Genomic DNA, 19,285 nt, shown 5'->3' on the forward strand with positions numbered 1-19,285 from the left:
TTATTTCTTTAATATCTATTATGATATGCATATTGACAATGTGAATGAATTGAAATTATGAATTATGAATGCATAATTGCATATCGAGTATTGACAATGTTTACATTCTAAAATGTTTTCATAGTATCATACACATGCTATATCCATGTTTTCCTATGAATATAATGTATATTATAGCCGTCCCCTTTGCCGTCCCCCTGCCATCCCCAAATTTGGCAAAAAAAATTTGCCGTCCCGGAAACTTGGGGTAACATAGAATTTACAAGTGATTAATTTTTAAAAATCAGAAAAACTTTACTCGCTGCAATCAGGGATCCAGATTTACAAGTGATTAACTTTTAAAAATCAGAAAAACTTTACTCGCTGCAATCAGGGATCCGGATTTACAAGTGATTAACTTTTAAAAATCAGAAAAACTTTACTCGCTGCAATCAGGGATCCGGGTTTTCTAAAAAAAAGATTAATTGCTTTCAAAACTGAAAAATAATATTTTTAAATTTTTTTATAGAAAAAATGTTTTTTAATTGCCCCTAGCGCCGGAAACGGCTAGCTGTCCCCGGGACAGCTAGGGGACGGCTTGGGCATCCCCTGCTGTCCCGGGGACAGTCAACAGTCCCCGGAAAAAAAGTTGACCGTTTCCGAGTTTCCATGACGGTTTCCGAAAATTTTCGGGGATCGGGGACGGCTTGGAAACGTTTCGGGCCGTCCCCAAGTCCCCAAAATAGTTTCCATTTCGGAAACAAGTGCCTTAAGGCCGGAAACGCGTTTCTGGGTAACACTGAAGATTAGAGCTCTTTTTGGCATTGTAATAAGACCTAATTAGAGCATCTAACTGCAGAACTGAAAAATCTGCTTCCAAAGCTTCTTGGATGAGTCTTTTGGGCTTTCACCAAAACAACCTAATTAGAGCATCTAACTGCAGAACTGAATAAAAAAACTTTTTCTTTCTGCTTCCAAAGCTTCTTGGACGAGCCTTTTGGGCTTTCACCCAAAAAAGTTGTCACATCATCAAACATCTTGCCCTTTTTCAGTTGCTTTGTAATGTCCCAAAACAAATTTTTCAATGACAATAACAGATTTGAACATAAACAAAAAACTGCACCAAACATCACCAATAAAACTAGCTTGTCAACACCCGAACTTGCACAAATAGAACCAGAAACGCATGCAACTTTAATATTGATATAATTCTGATTTTTACAGCATAATGAACTTGATGTGACAGTCATTACAATAGCCACAACAGCGAATACAAATATAGAACTAAAATGCTTAACTCACACAGCCACTGCCACCCAAAGCACTGAAAACTCTCTGATCTTCTCCACAACAAGTTTGATATTCCAAGCTCTTGGTAAGGATCAGGAACAGCCAAAATAACAGCAACAAGAAATCCTACAGCAGCACACAACACAATAGAAAACCGACACAAACACTACATTCCAGCTACATATACTTCACTTGCAAACTGCAACAAACAAACACATGCTAAATAATTGATATGTCCTGCAAATCTGTGAAGCTCCGATGCATTCCCTAAATGAGAATGTCCTCCTAAATCAAAGGGTTTTTGTCCTCTGAATCCTGTAATTCATGGATTTTCATCCACTAGCCACAATCCTCTATGGGTTTTCGTCCACAGAAAAATACTTGAACACAAAGTGTTCCAGAAGATAAATTGACATAAGATGAGATTATTTCCCACTAAAAATATTACAAATTTTATATGTTGCAACTTGCAACCTAAACTTGGGTGCCCAATATCCCATGCCTCATTTTGGAGGAAAAACAAATCTTAAAACCATCGGTCTAATTGTAAATGGGCCCCTACACCCAAAATTTAAAATTTACAAGTTACACAACAAGGTTGACCTAAAGGCCTTACAAGACATAAATCATCTTATTTGAATTGAGTGACTTATCCAAGAAATTAAATTAGTTAAAGTCGGACATGACACACTCTTGTTGATAGAGTGAAACTGAACCAATTGTATGCCTATGATCCAATGTTACAAACAAGTAGTCATACTATCTATGATTTTAAGACCAAACGTAGAATGGTGTATGAATAGCAATCCACTTTGATTCCAATAATCCCTACCAAGGATTTACATGGAGGACAATGCACAAACTAAAAAGAAAGAAATCTCCCTAAATGGTTTGTAAATGATTTAAGCACGCAATTGTAATGAATAAGCAGGAAAGTGAATAAAGACAAGAGATAAGAAGTATAGCTCTTCTACTCACTGTGAATAGATTATTGTACAAATAAATACAATAAATAAAATCAAAGGCTAATATTCTAGAGGATCAAATCCCAATAATATAAAAATGGACTCCCTTGGCGATTATTGAACAAAGAGAGTTGAGAACAAACATGACAAGATACAAATGGTTACAAGAACCTATTTCACGTGCCAACGGCTTTAGCTCCCACAATCATTGCTTGACCTTGAAGTTTAATTGTCATTCGGCCACATAGACATGCACTTCAATGCAAAGAAACGGCACTCGGACTCGGCTCAGACTCGGCAAGGCCGAATCAGACTCAAACTCGGGACTCGGAGTCAGACTCGGCTTCAAACTCGGTTGGACTCCGGAAAGTGAAAAAATCAAGAAATTTAGAGATTTTTAAAGATTTAAAACTTGTTTCAGGCACCCTTTATTGAATACACCTTAAAGACACAATAACATCATCAAACTCGGCTCATTTGATTACATACACAAGTATACATCAATTCAATGATCAATCACATAAGCATAAACGCAAATTGTAGCTGAAGGAAATAACAAACATAGATATATAAATATTGTCAAATGTATACAATATTACAAAACTCATGGAATAAAAAATCCATGTCATCATATGATCATCATCAAATGTTTCATACAAATACCAAAGGTAAATACAACTACAAGCCGCCTATGGCTCAAAGGAGCCTGCACCCTCCGGCCCCGACCCGCTGCGAAGGCGTCTAAGGTAGGTCCTGGATGATTCGACAGCCATAGCCGCTCCCCGTGACACCATGCCATGCTCACCAACATCAGGAACATCTGTGTCACTATCTGCCTCTGAATCTCCCGTCTGTGCTGGTGCTCTCCGCTCCTCCTCTGCCATGGCTATAGTCTCATCCTCTATATCTACCTGGTCGATCCAATCAGTGTCAAACTCGGAGGTTAAATTTTCCCTACTTCTATCGACGCAGTTTCCCCCCATATTTTTCGACAAGGGTTTGGGGGCAGCGCCCCCAAGGTGGGGTCAAGGGGCATCGCCCCTTGTGGGTGTTATTTTTCTATTGGCTGACATGATGTAACCCTAATTTTTCTCATTCTCAAGCGGAGGTTGTAGTGAACAAAGACGATACCATTCATTTTAAAAAAACTTTTTAAAATGTTTTTTTTTGTCATTTTACTAACCCAGCCAGTGGCCGAGTTTCAGGCACTGGACTCGCCGAGTTTGGCAAGTTTATGCCAAACTCGCCAACTTGACGAGTCTGGCGAGTTTGCTCACCAGACTCGGACGAGTCTGAGTCTGAGTCCCAGAGACTCGGCGAGCATGTCTCAGACTCGGACTCACCGAGTCTGGCGATTTTCTGGCGATTTTCGTTTCTATGATAATTTGTCTTGCACTACATGTGGAGAACAATCCAACAGTAAGTGTCACACCAAATTCATACATTCATGCAATGACATGCAAGCTAAAAAAGCTGATAGTGTTATACAACATGGCAACTTGGCAACTGAATGTTGCATTAAAGGCAAATTCTGCCACAAGAGCTGCAAATATGTCTTGAAGAGATATGAACCCAACAAACAGCTACATTGTATGTACTGCTTGGATCATTGAGAGTATCTTGATGTTCCCAAGAGAATTCTCTAGATTGGGAGAAAAGGCAAGAAAACAAGGACATCCCTAAGGTGGCATGTAAAGGCACTTTGTGTCCCAAGGATGTTAGGGACAGAGGTAAGATACACAAAAACTCATGAACAGATACCTAATTCCCAAAGCAGTAACATCCTCTAAGTCTCGAAATGAAACAAGATGTGTCCCCATGGAACACTACAAAAATCTTAATATGTTGCATGTGCCCTATGTGTTTGTAGAGAACTAGCATTGAACATTTAGTTACGATTGGCAATAAACCAACAAGCTTGGAATAGCTCTCTTAATTCTAAGATTATGGATATTAATCTTTCCTCTGATAAATATGGCACTCATTATAATGTACACAAGGTTAAGTCTATACATGTCATTCTTATTAAGTTATATAGTATGAGTTCTAGAATGATGCATAATTTGCAAGGCCAAACAACACCCTTGGAATGGTCCCCTTGATTCTAAGATTATGGATATTAATCTTGCCTCTTCTCTAATAGTTATTCCGCAAATTAAAATGTATACAATCAGAGTGAAAGCAAGAAAACAAGAACATCCTTACGTTGGCACACAAAGATACTAAAGTATCCCATGGATGTTGCAAATAGTTGTACGAAAATAAGGACACAAAGGGGGTTGTTTGTCCCCATTTCCACATTCCCAAAACATCAGGGAACATCCCGTACCCCTAGACAGTATTGAACATGTCCTTGTGGAACACTAAGAATATCTTACATGTTATTTGTTCCCTATAATTTTTGTCGAATGCTTAGCATTGAAATCAACAGCAATTCACATGAACAACCAACAAGCTTGGAATAGTCCAATTAATTCTAAGATTATGGATATGTCTAATAATTGTCGCACTAATTACAATGTATACATTAAAGCATAACCTAAGCCATAGCATGACCTCGAGGATGATGTATAATTTGCAAGACCAAACAACATCCTTGGGATAATCCTGACTCCTTTTAATCTTAATGATATAAATATTAATTTTGCCTCTCTCTAATGTTTATTGTGCTAATTATAATGTATACATGTGACCAAGTCTACATATGTTGTCAATATTGTGTATCACATAAAAGGGTAACATAAGCCACAGCATGACCTCTGGAATATTGTATAATTTGCGAGACCAAACAACATCCATGGAACAGCCTTAATTCTGAGATTATGGACATTAATCTTGCCCCTTACCTAATATTTATAGCACTAATTGTAATGTATACAAGAAGCTAAGTCTACACATGTTGCCGGTATTGTATGTCACATAAAGTGTAAGTCAAGTCAAAAATGATCTTTGTGATGCTATCTCCAATTAGCCATCATAACTGTAAAAATTGGCAGATTTTTACAGTGTGTTGATGCTTGGCCACATATAACAAATTGCGCACTTCTTGTATATGCTACATTCGGATAAAGCACATGCTTCTTTCTTAACCTTGATGATGGTATTTGCAGAGTCCCAAAACATTAGAAACCTTAAATAAAACGCAGTTAGTTCCAAGAGACACACAACATTCCAGCAAATATCCTACATATGCAGCTGTATATATGAGAATTGAGATGTCATTTGACATCTTTCTTTGTAAAAAATGATATTCAGTTAAAAAGAAATCATTTTAGTTTCAATAACACCATTGTTTAGCTCCAAGGCTCTAATCTGTGTCTAATTCATTGTTATAAACATAAATGGATGGAATCCAATACAAGACATCACTACAATGTTGCTGGAAGTGGTGGAATCTTCACTAACATAGTGTTGACGAGCACCTCCATGGGAAATTTTGTTTCCATGTACAAGAGTCTAAAACAAAACTATCTATATAGGCAAAATATTTTTCGTACTTATAGTCCACATGCTACATCCTCATATCTTACTAGAATCAAAAAGGAAAAGATATCATAAAAAGAAAATATATATTGAATGGTCGGAATTTGGCCTTGAAGTGCTCCAAGAAAGAGATCATGCAGAAGACATCTCAGTGATGCTCTAATGCTCCAGAAATTCTCATCCAAGAAGAAAATAAATAAGATCTTTGCAGCCTGATTGTCATTTGAGGCCTAAGTTACCAAGAACTCCAAATCCAAAACTAAATAAGACCTCTATAGCCTGATTATCATTTGAGACCTAAGTTACCGAGAACTCCAAATCTGATTCATGTGTCTGCTCTAAGAGCATTTGGGAAGAAGAGTGCTTGCACGAGTGCCCTAGACACCTCGAGTTCCCAGTGGGATCATGTACACGTAGGGAACCCGGGGTGTACAAGGCACTCCAAGGATGCCCTTGAGAGTTCCCAAGAGCTCCAGCAAGCACCAAACACAATAAAAATACAATTTTTTAGCATGCAAAAAGTGCCTTGAAAACCCTAAAACACCCCCTAAAGACATATTCCAGCTCTATCAAGCTTCATTTCTCTCCTAAAACAAATTGCTCAGCCATTTTTCCTCATTTTTGCATTTTGAAGGGTAGCTTGTTTTTTCAAAGGAGATCAATCACAAAGTGCCAAAGGAGAAAAGATAACTTGCACAATAGAGATCTAATCATCTACGGTAAGCTAGTTAATTGCTTCTTTAGTTTTTTAACAATTTTTTTCAAGTTTCTTTTTCCAAAAAAAATTAGAAAAAAATTAAACAAGCTTCACTATTTGTTATAATATTTTTTATGTTTGTTTTGAACTTTTATTAGTTTATACATATCTTAGGGTTGCATTTATTTATTTATTTTTAATTTAAGATTTTATAATTTCTTTGGAAACAATCAAATTCAAAGAGGGCTCAGAAGGTCAAGTCATTGATCCTAGATGACGATTGGTGGGCTCATGTAGACTATGCCTTCAGTTTTACTGAGACTATCATGAGTATGATGAGATTTGCATATACAAATCAGCCATGGGAAAATCTATGATGGCATTGACTTCATGATAGAAAAAATAAAGGTCGTAAAAGAGAATGACCTCAAAGAAACATGTTTTCAAAGTGTAGAAAAAAATCATTCATCGCCGCTGGAACAAGACGAACACATCATTGCATCTCCTTGCATATGCATAACTCCTAGATACTATAGTGTAGAGATACTTGCTTTGCTAGGAAGAACTCCACCGTAAAAAGATAGTGAAGTTGCTAATGGGTACAAGCTGTTCAAAAGACACTTCTTAGATCCAAAAGTGGTGGAAAATGTTAGGAAAGAGTTTGGCATGTTCATCTTAGGACAAGATATAGTATTCGTGCTCTTCAGGACCAATATAGTGTAGAAGCTTGTACATGATGGTACCTCCATGGGCAAATTTATTTGTTCCTCCCCTTGTAATCAAGATCCTATCACTGAGTATTTTTTATTTTGTATTTTGTATATTTTATTTTTTAACATTTGTTTTCTAGACTTTAGTACTTACCATTCTTTAATTTAATTTACATTTTTTATTTTTAAGTTGTGTTCGTTTTCTCTCCAATTTCACCAAGTTGCAAGTTCTTCTTCGGCTGAATGGAATCGGAGTACATACTCCTTTATCCACTCAGTGAAGCATAATGGGATGGCTGCAAAAAAAACAGAAGAATTGGTTTATGTCCATTCCAACTTGCATTTCTATCACATAAGCAAGATCACTACAAGGAAGGGTCATGGGAGCATCGGGACATAGCCTCTGTGTGTACCAACTCGGATGCATCTATTACAGAGCTTGCTAGAGTCACTATAGATGATGATAATGATGAGACTCTTACGCATGATGCACCTAGTGGGAGTGGCAATGCATTTACTTGTGGTTCAAATGATGTTGAACTTGAACCAGATGATGACCAACTTGGATGCATCTATTGCAGAGCTTGCTAGAGTCACTATAGATGATGATGATGAGACTCTTATGCATGATGCACCTAGTGGGATGTCATTGTTGATTGTAACTAGGGTTATAGGGGTTCGGATTGCCTTAAGGCAACATCCGAACCCCCTTTAGGACCGGGTCCTATCCTAGGGTAACGTGACCCTATCTTATACACAATGCCACGCTATGCCAAATATGTGCCATTTAATTATTGGCGCCAAAAACCAAGGAGGTCGACTTACATTTCAAAGAGTAAAGATGCATATAAATAAGTGACAATTTGCAAGTCAAAATACACACATCAAGTTCAATCATATACAAATGTGATTTAGCTCTGCTGTGCGAATTCTTAAGAAAGGTGCGAACTTATTCAGATTGGTGCGAAATTGTCCAAGAGGACATAGTGGATTTTGATGCAAGTCTTTGAAGCATACAAGGGACAGATCTGATATGTGAAGATCAGATTCAAGCTAAGTATTGTACTTATATTTAGAGGAGAATATATAATCTGACCTGTGGGTCTTTCATGCTGGGTTTTTCTTCCTTGGAGGTTTTCCCAGGGTATGCTTGTTTGTACTGCAAATCTGATTACAATCTAGGGCATAATTAATCTATGTTGGTTTACTAAAATACTGCAAATCTGATTACAATCTAGGGCATAATTAATCTATGTTGGTTTACTAAAATACTGCAAATCTCATTACAACCTAGGGCATAATCAATTATATAAATCTAATTAACATACCTAGGGTTTAAAATTACAATCATGTCCCCTCTTTAGCTCTGTCTAGCAGAGACGTGAGTTAGCCTATTATGGAGTCTTGTAGGCTGGCAATGGTGGATAGAGACTCAGTCAGGATATTCAGTGTTTGGATTTGGTGTTTCTGGCAGTAGTAGACCAGTTTGGAGCAGTTCCTTGATTTTAGGAGGCAGTTCCTACATTTTAGGAGGTTGTTCCTACTTTTAGGAGGTTATGACAGCATCCAGGGTTGGGGTTCCATGAGACCATTCCTTGGTTTCAGTTTCAGGAGATTTGGGTGTGTTTCCTAGTTTCTAGGAGCATCCCTAGATTTTAGGGATGAGACTGCCAGTTGATCCATGATTTCCGACATTAGTCACAGACAGGTGACAGGTTCAGTTTCTGGCTTTTGGTGTGTTTCGAGCTTTCTGTAGCTATTTGGGTTATATTTTTAATATATTTAAATATTTCCTACGTTAGCGTTTTAATATTTTAAATAAGGCTATGTCTATAGCCATTTCGGAGTAATAAGGGGTTTTTGGCTTCATCTAGATTCGAATGCCCATGTGTTATAGCTCATTGGAAAGGTCTTGAACTTTTCTAAATGATTTTCACTTGCCAGGGTCCTTTTGGTGCTTGGAGTTATTTTATATTGAAAAAGTGGTGTTTTTTCTATACTTGGGCGCCCAATATTGGGAAATATGACTTTATATTAAAGCACACTTTTCATATATCTTTAGGGTTCGATTTGGAAGGAAAGAGATATAAGGAGAAAGAAACCTAATTTCTCATTATCTTTTACATATTGAAAACTTGTTTGGTGCGATATTGCTCTGGTAGAGCAATTCTTCAATCTGGGACGCAAACCCCATGATTGGTACTGGCTAGGACGTAGCCCTCAGCTATTGATTGGCAGTGGATTCTTTTGGCATTGGCATTATTGGTTAGAGTGTATGCGCTATTCCTTGTGGAGATTCAGATTGCTTGATGAGGGTTTCAACAAGGTGGTTGAATTTCCCAGCTGGGGCGTGATTGTTTCAGCTTGATGCCACCATTACAGCAGGTACACTTTACGCTAGAAGTGGTGAAGACTTTCATTCAGCCATAGCTGGTGTTCTTAGTTTGTGTTCATCATCTACCCTTCAGTTGGCGCCATTATTGGATGTAAGCACATCCCCAGTGCATAGAGAATAATCTAGATATTATAAATCAGAAATCTGCCTGGTACGATTTGTATCAATTATGATTTAATTGAATGTTCTTACTTGTTTCAGCTTCCTTCCTGATTTGTTGTTCTTTATTCATTACTTGCTTATATATTCAAAAAGAATACAAAAAGAAACCAAACATTCTGCAACTTCTCTCTATTCTGTAAGACCATCAGCAAAATCACGGGAAAATATAGTTTATTATTTTAAAAATTACAACAGATCAGCAAGGGGATCCATCAGGGATCTTTCATGGGAGTGGCAATGCATTTACTTGTGGTTCAAATGATGTTGAACTTGAACCAGACGATGACTTTGATCTAGATCATTTTGATGATTGATGAAGATTGAAGACATAGTTTTAAAACTCGTGGACTCGCCACAGACTCGCGAGTCCATGGGAGCCACGAGTCCATCTGAAAGACTCGCGAGTCTTTTGCAAGGACTTGCGCGAGTCCTTTGCATGGACTCACGAGTCTTTCAAATGGACTCGCACGACCCAAAAAAAAAAGTCATGCAAGCTTTAAAATTGAGTTTTTTAAAAAAAAATTTGCCTTCATTTGGCGTAACTGAGGGAGTGAAAAATTAAAGAAAAATAACACCCGACACCTTTATAAAATAATAAAAGTATTTTTGGCCTCGCGGGGCACTGCCCCTTGACCCCAACTTGGGGGCGCTGCCCCCAAACCCCCGTCGAAAAATATAGGGGGAAATTGCGCCGATGGAAGTAGGGAAAATTTAACCTCTGAGTCTGATTAGGCTCCATATAAAAGCATAATTAGCATTGAAGAAATCTTGGTATTATACATTTTAGAGTTGAAAGTTTGAAACTATGAGTATGTGACATGTGTAATGTTTCAATTATGGCTCTTATGTTCTCTAAATGCATTAATTTCTTTATGTTTTTTTGTAAAACTACGGTTTTTTTTTTGCCGAGTCTTTCACGAGTCCGAGTCCAAGTTTTTGGTTTGCCGAGTCCGTGGCAAGTCCGACTTTTTCAACTATGATTGAAGATAATCATAAAAAAAAATTATTGTATTTATTTCAATTTTACAATTGCAATGATTTTCATTTGAATCGTGACCCTAGACATATATGATATATGACATAATATTGAGATTTTGAAGTATCAAATGGCATTTATCTTTATCACTACCGTTGATCAATGATTAAGTATCATACTATCAGATGTATTTACAATTTGTATAATTTTTGAATTTTTTGAAATTTTTTTTGTATATATATATACCCAAAGGTACCATACCCAAGAAAAACAATTTACCATACTAGCATACCCGTGCCTGATCTCATACAGAAACGGGCAACTTAGTTTGAGATAGTTGGCACTGAAGTTCAGTTTTGTGTCCTAAATAAATTGTAAATGCATAACTGTGTAGTTGATTGAAACTAAACCATGTTCTTTGAAATCGATTAATTGTCAGATATGTGTTTGTTAAAAGCACACGTGATGTCCACAAAGTACCAAGATAGATTTAAGGAACTCAAAAGTGCATGCAGTTTATATAGAAAAATGCTTACGTGCAAAGAACCCTAGGTCCAGAGAAGTAACTAAACACCCTATCTGTAGACAGGCAAATGCGTAAAACCCCAAAATAATTGTTCCAACCACAAGCATTAAGAACCACGTAAGGGATCATCAACTAAGTACAGAGATGAAGAAGACCAATGCTAAAGTAGGACGTCAAGACTGAGAACCAGCACCATCACACATCTGTAAGAAAGCTAAAGACCACAGGCAGTTCAAGCATCGTCAACCACTACAACAAGAGGCCAGTGAAGGACCTAATAATGTTCTCAGGCAAGATGCCCATGGTTAAGAGGGTCAACCTGCACAATCTTAGGAGAAATAGAATGTACTCCCACTAGAACCTTTCCAAACACCCAAGACCGATGGACCTGCAGAGCTAAACAGAAAAAAAGTAATGCTTTGTCTGCCTAGTGGTCAAAGCAACATTTTACAAGAGTAGTAAAAGCCAACTTTAGAAATATTCCTCAATATAGCGAGCCCATGAGCATGGTCACACAGAAATTGACAGAATTTAATTCAGTATGACATTCACATTCATCTTGAGATTAAAAAGGTCAAGCAGAATGACAAGGCAAGCATTTTTTCTGACAGGAATGGCAATACTGACATTATATGCCAAAACTGAAATATGCTGATTTTTCTCATAGTAAAAAAATCAGATGACTGAAGTCTCTGTGGCATTTGACCAATAATGAAATACATAAACAAGAACAATCAAGGGAATGCATATAACACAATCAAGAAATAAATCACTTCACACTGAAATCTGCAATTGGTTGCAGACTTGTGCATATATTCTGAAAAAGAAAGTAATGCCCATGAAGACTTGAGACACATGGCACTAGCCAACTCAAACAGCATATTCTGTTTCATTTTGTTGTTTCTATTAAAACATAGAAATATCCTGTGCAATATCTCAAATATCACGAAGTCAATTAAAAAAGCAATTGCAAACCTCATGCAGCTTCTTTCTACGTCCTCTTGATTCAAGTGGAAAACGCCTTAGCATAAAAAAGAGCCTGCAACAATAGCATTAATGCTTAAAATGCAAAGGAAATACAGCAATGCTAAATCATGTTATTCTACCCACAATGTTAAAATAGGAAATTTGAAATACTACAGAGACAGATGCTGCTATATTGCATTACCATACAGCAATGCTAGATCATGTTATTCTACCCACAATTTCAAGATAGGAAAATTGAAATACTATAGAGGCAGATGCTGCTGCTATATTGCATTACCTTCCTCCATAAATTAAGAAACCAATTGCAGCAAACAATGACACAGCTGCAGGCATCATGTGAATCTAAGTTAGCGAAACCCCCTCTACACTATAAGATTCTCTGTAGTGATTCCAACAATAATAGACAGGATGTACTATAGCATGTACCATGAATAATCATTACATGCTTACAATGTAATAGAATGCTAAAGATTTCAAATGAAGTAAAAATATTTAACCTGCAAAGAACAGTTTTCCAATTGCCTCAGAAATGCTGTTATCGTCTATCCCTATGTATATCCAAATGCAAACCTAATATCAAAAAGAAGATGCATCAAATGTCACAGCCAGGAAATGACCATTCTGATAAACAATTTTCTTCACAGCCATTATATTTATCAAATTTCAGTAACACAATGTAAGAGCACCTCTCAAAATAGGAAAATCAAAATTAAGTGCATACCTGTATAAAATAGACAATACCATTGACTATTGCATAGGCAGGCCGGAGCATATCTGTAGAAAAGCTTCTTGCCTGTAACAGAACATCCCATTACAGTGCCAATGCATTCAGTACTTTAAGTTTCACCGGGAATCTAAACAAAGATAAGTACTAAAAAAAACATATATTTTGATTACATACCTGATAATATATCTCTGCCCAGAACAAAACAAGTAATGTGTATGTAGAAAAGAACAAAAGACTTGGAATATCTAACAGCACTTCTGTTAAAACCTACAGCCATTCAGAAGCAAACAAGGTTCATGAAAGCATGATAGAAAGAAATGACTGTAAACAAGAACAATAAAGTAGCATTAAGAATGTAATACTAAAGACATTCCACAAGAAAATCATCAAGATGCAGCTGTTATACCAATGAGATTTTAAAGTTTACATAGATTTTGAGACCTGGTCTTCATATTACCAGAGGAGTTAATTCTCTCCATGTGAAGAGCACCAAATATAAGATAACTTTCAAGGAGCGCTACAAGTATTTAGTGGCCACTAAAACTTCCTCATTCTACATGATCATTTATCAATTTCATTCCAAATTATGTAGTTTTTGGATAATTTAATTTCAACTTAGATGGTCCAGAACTAAAATATGATGGTAACTTCCAAGGCCTATGGAATATTCCAATCAAAAAGGAATCAGAAAACCTAATGTTCCAAGAAAGTGAGTATTATCAACTTTGGGAAATATTGATAAAGCTCAAAAAAGTCTGAGGTCTTTACTTTGGGAAAGGATTCTCTTGCATCCTCTCCTGAATTTCTAGAAAGAAATGTCAGATCATTGAGAAAAAATTATTGAAGAAATTGGCGTGTCACTTCTCCATAGTTATGGGCCATCGCATTTGCTACAAGCCCAACAGTATTTATAATGATATTTGTATGGCAGATCAAGAGAATCCTCTCCTGAAGTTCTAGAAAAAAATGTCAGATCCTTCAGAAGAGATTATTGAAGAATTTGACATATCTCTTTTCCATGATTATGGGCCATCACATTTGGTACAAGCCCAACAGTATCTACACTGACATTTGTATTGCAGATCTAATCAAAACATTGATTTGGTCATGGCTATCAAAGAAGAACCCACAAACTAGTTGAACCTGCAATTAAATTGTAACTGCAGAAAATTAGAACTTAAACTCTGGCAGATAAAGTCTAAGAAATGCTTTCTTTGCTAATTCCACATTTATTGCCCTATTTGGTCATGGCTATCAAAGAAGAACCCACAAACTAGTTGAACCTGCAATTAAATTGTAACTGCAGAAAGCTAGAACTTAAACTCTGGCAGATAAAGTCTAAGAAATTTTCTTTGCTAATCCCACATTTATAGCCCTTTGTCAAGGCAAAATCAGATTTCAACCTCCTCACTTAGAAGACTCCAGATCTCTGTAAAGAGTCGACGTTCTTGAAAAAGATGCATTATTATATAATGTCTAATTAGTACCCAGTCAACTTTTTCACCTTCTGACAAAACTCAATTTATTCAATTATTTCATGTGGCAATGATTGTTCTGTTTATTTTGTATCTACTAAGTTTGTAAATCTATAATATTTTGTAAGTTGATTGGCTATGTCCCAAGAGATGAAATGAGTCATTTCATAAAATCAAATATCTGGTCTCAAAAGCTTCTCTAAACAGATTTGGAAATTTTGAATGCTGCTTGCTATAAGATCCCTCTTCAAAAGTGAAGCTTGAGAGTCCCAGAAATGGAGCCCACTCAGCTGAAAATTGCATATAATTATTAGTATGCAAACACAGTTCAAGTAATTTACAATGAGAATATGTGTTTATGGATTTCCCATTTAAGAGGATCATGAAGAAGACTATTCCCACAAGCTACAGATGACCCAATGAGACAAAGAGTAATCATCCTTTTGGCCTAATAATGATAAAAAAATCAATGGCCAAATAATAAACTTGCTGTTGCTCAATGAAAACAACTCACAATACATCCTGTCTTTACAATAATGTACTTTAAAAATCTCTGTTGATAGGTTAGTAGTCCCCAAGATATTAGAAACCCAGACAAATGGAAAGCCCTAATGTGGAGGGTAAGCTTAATTTAATAGTGCTTCCCATGTTAACCCTGGTCGAACAGGAGCTTTTATGTGTCTAAAAATGCCTTGGGTTCTTTTGTGATAGAGTGGTCTTGCAATCTTGGTATCAAATACAATAAAGAAACCGAGTGGAGGGTGGTCCTAGCTGGTTTAATGTTCTTATACCCAAAAGTTACCTTAATGTTGTAGTGAAACGAGATTCTAGATTACTATGATTGCCTTGAAAAGAATATTGCCTGAACTGAAAACTTTAGTCCATTCTGAACGAAATCCTAATTTGGGTGAGGAAATTTCATCTTATAGAATTTTACCACTGCTGTAGAGAGCAAAATGAAGGTGTTGTTCTTCTGGCTAATCAAGGGATAGAGCTTTCTGATGCTTCTTCTCAGGAAAGCTATGACATGGCTGATGGGCAAAGCTAGCTAAACTCCTAGAAGAGGATCCCCCTCCATGACTTGAGGTTGCTATCTTTGTCTCCCTTAGGCTTACACTTATTTCTTCTTATGCTTCATTTATGATGGGAGACGGACTGAGATTGATGCAATGGCTTTACACGTGTTTAGTCCAGGCTTAACAGTAGCATCTGTTGTCATCATGATCTTTTAAGAATGCTACATTGTAAAGTTTAAGATGCTGTTACCCATTGGTTGGTTTTGACTGCATGGTGCAGTGTTGTTTCAATTTGTGTGGCTGTTGGCATGGGTATTTTTCATGGCAGGGAGACATGTCGACTCATCTCATGATCCTCTCTGCAAGGGAGGAGTTTTTGACAACAGAATGAAGCAGATTTTCCACTGTCCCAATGCATCACTGCTGCAGGTGGGGAATTCTATAGTGGGTCAGGATGAAATTGCTTATAAATTTATAATAGTATGCTACACTCCAGAGCATATATTTAGTGGACTTTAAGAAAAACTAGGAGTGTGGTACATAATGAAGAGGTGAGACTTAGCCTAGAGGAGCTTCTAGTTCCGACAAATGAAGAAACAATGGAGATTCCAGGTTTAGAGTTGTAGGGAAAGGAGCAGCCCCAGGGAATATTGAATGGCTAAGTGATTAAGGCAATGTTTGAAAAAATTCTCAACCTGAACTGAGATATGGGCAACTTAATGGACTTTTGCCACGACTTGCGACTAGTGATTAAGAACTTGGTCTATATCTCACAACGAAGGTGCATTGGAGGTGGTCATTGGTCACACAATCCCTCATCTGGAATATGCCTTCTTGCTTCACTCTGTGCGTTGGTCGGAAATTGCTTAAGCGTACAATGGGATGATTTGGAGGAATCAACAATCCTGGCACTGATGAAGGTTACAATGGTTGCAGAGTCCAGTAATGGTGTTTACGACAAGGCTCTTGACAAATGGAAATCTGCCCCAGGCAGCTCTGGTGTTGATTGCTAAAAAGTTATCCGAAATCCAGTGAATTGGTGACCTCTCTAAAGTGGCTTCACTTTGTTTTGGTGTACTTGGGGTTTCACCGTGTTTCCTCCTGCTGCACCTTTTTGAGTTGCTAAATCTGGTTATGTGTTCACTGTTCTTGTTTGTTCTATGTTTACCAATTTAATGTTATGCTTTAGATTTTGCCTATTTCATCCATGTGGATAGTTAACACAAGCTTTTCCTCTGCTTTGTTGTTTTTATCTCCTAGTAGCATTAAGGGGTGGGACCCCATAATAGATCCCCAAAATATTAATCCCAAAAAAAAAGTACTCTACAAATTAGGTTTAAGCTTAGAACCAAACAAGACAGGCTTTGCAAACAAGAAAATGAAAACCAAGTTGTTTTAAAGCAACAAGAAGAGCCTAAGGCAGAGCTATCTGAATGCAAACAGCATACATTTCTAGCTCTGTCCTTTCCTTTTAGTAAGATTGAACAAAATGATAAGAGCTGAGATTTAGCAACTTCCTCTACAAGTTTTCTCTTAAACGTGTAGCACCAAAGTTCTCTGAAGATTAAACTGCCAGTAATACCTTGACAAGGTTCGCATTATCACCAGAGCATGCGTATCATTGTACAGGGTAGCCCAGTAGTAGCCTCCCACTGAAATCTTTCCATATTTCAGCTCCAATCACAAAAGAGCATCTAAACTCACCTGATATCATCTTTGAACTGAGCAATTCCTAATCAAAGGTCAATAACCTGCAGTGGATGGTAGTAATGCTTTCGTCCAATAAACTAGGTTTCCAAGGCAGAATCCTGTGGACCATTTGGTAGCAATTCTATCAGCTCACAAAGCATTAGTCAACTTCAAATGCCAATCATGTTGATTTTCTTTAAAGTCCTTTTAATGTTTCTAACTAGATTAATTGTTATTAAATTGGCTAAACCATTGCCTTGAACATAGCAATTGGAAGAGTTTTCGAGAATAAAATTATACTTCTGCATGACATTTATAAAAGCTCATGAGAGCAAAACACAGGACCATTGCCTCAGAATAGTTCCAAAGCAACAGCTAGTATATATTATGCAACAAAGTAAATCAAATCTCAAGCAAATTAGCCCTCAAGGGACCATGCTTCGGTTAAACAAGGGAAAAAAGTTGTAACAGTTGCTACTACTAGTGACATTGAAAGGAAAGACTAGGAGAGTGCATACAACCAACAAAGCCTAATCCCCAACACCTAGATGCAGCATTAACCTTAATTGGCTGCAAAGTTATAAGAGCTACTCTGAATCACACTCTCCCCATAATAAATAATTTCTATCCAGCATTAAAAATTCACAAGCCAAGAAACTGCAAAATAATGTTACCCATTAATACTAAGAAAGATAGATGGACTCATGCTTGAACACCTTGTGGTGGGAAAAGCACATGTACTAAAAAGGATTTCTACACTTTGAAGGAAAAATGATGTTATAAATATACAGAATGACAGATGCTCCCTTTACAGGCCAAACTAGTCCTTTACTGATAGAAAATGTCAAGAATAGTTGTTGATGTGAACAAAAGTAAACAGGACTGCAAAGAGATGCCCTGTTGTTTACCAAGAGCTGTCAGCGGGTGTTTATGAAATTAGAGCACGAAAACATTGTCTTAAAAATTAAAAAGTGGAGTTTATTCGACCATAAACCATCATAGTATTTTCCAACAAAACAGATAGCTGGAAAATCGGTAGTATAAATGAGCAATGACATTTTATAGATAAGCCGAAATTGCCTTAAGAATATAGGAAAAGAAAAATTAGTGTCAGATGCTTCACCATAGGTGTATACAGTATATGAGTCACACAAAGATATTAAACCAGCAAATGAGAGAACCTGAAAATAAGGATAGATGCTATAGCATCATTATAAAAAAGGTAAGAAAACAAAAAAATTGGACTGGAGGATGATATGAATGTTACAATGGCTTAATAGGCATAGCAGAGTAAAATATAGTGTGAGAATGCCATGGCATATTGCAGGCTATTATTCCTGTCTACCATGAGACATGAAAGTCTAAAAATTTAGGAAGCATAAAACTTAGCATTAGAAGCATCTACTCAATCATGCATAGGGGAATTGATGAATAAATATTCCTACCAAACCCTTAGGCATAGACTAGACTATGGCCATCACCAAATCTAGCTAGGTAATTCTCCAAAGCTGCTGTTTGAAATTCACTGTCGACTCTTGTCCACTAATTATTGGCTTCAACCAATTTGACCATAGCCAGCTTACTAATAGACTTTAATGGGTATAGTCCAATCGTTACTTTGCAGGGACTTACTATTATTACCATTAGTAATGATGGATAAATAATAAACACAAAGTGAATGTTTCATCACTCCAGGAGCACAGTTGCATCATAGAACAACCCAAATTCTTCCAACTAACTCCAAAACGCCCAGCAACACAAAGCCAAGATCCTTGAAATATGAGCTCAAAGATCAGTTCTTTGCACATGTGAGAGAAAGAGGTGTTTTTTTCATCTCATCATTCTTCTTTTTTAACTAGATTGGGTCAGATTTCATTCCATCCATATGTAAAACATCTCCCAAACATACAGCAGCCATATCCAGATACAGATATGAATTTAATCTGTATGCTGACCATATCCAGAACAAATACAACGAAACACATATCCTAAAGATGTGCATATCATAAATAGGTTGGCTTTCATAACCCTTCACTTCCTTATATCATGAATGGTTCCCTTGATGGTTACACCTATGGTCGCAAAGTTTTATGGTGGTATTTCCTATCTTTTTCTTAAAGTCTGTTTATTTTAACAATGAAATAAGGATTTCTTCAACAATTTTGAAAATACTTTTTTGTTGATATAGTTGCATCTTCTACGGGCAAA

At 36.8% G+C, this 19,285-nt stretch overlaps 1 protein-coding gene across 1 annotated transcript in view; it reads right to left on the reverse strand.

Moving 5' to 3' along the window:
• The window catches only part of LOC131066786 (tobamovirus multiplication protein 1), a 35,224-nt gene that overhangs the window by 8,631 nt on the left and 7,308 nt on the right, over positions 1 to 19,285 (reverse strand). Inside the window, exons 4-8 of the mRNA XM_058001637.2 lie at positions 13,072 to 13,164; positions 12,892 to 12,963; positions 12,668 to 12,740; positions 12,448 to 12,493; positions 12,159 to 12,222 (exon numbers count right to left, since the gene is read on the reverse strand). Coding sequence (XP_057857620.2) covers positions 12,159 to 12,222; positions 12,448 to 12,493; positions 12,668 to 12,740; positions 12,892 to 12,963; positions 13,072 to 13,164 — 348 coding nt within the window. The remainder of the gene's footprint in view (positions 1 to 12,158; positions 12,223 to 12,447; positions 12,494 to 12,667; positions 12,741 to 12,891; positions 12,964 to 13,071; positions 13,165 to 19,285) is intronic.

The sequence above is a fragment of the Cryptomeria japonica genome, chromosome 2, assembly GCF_030272615.1.
Source record: "Cryptomeria japonica chromosome 2, Sugi_1.0, whole genome shotgun sequence".
NCBI classification, from domain to species: domain Eukaryota; kingdom Viridiplantae; phylum Streptophyta; class Pinopsida; order Cupressales; family Cupressaceae; genus Cryptomeria; species Cryptomeria japonica.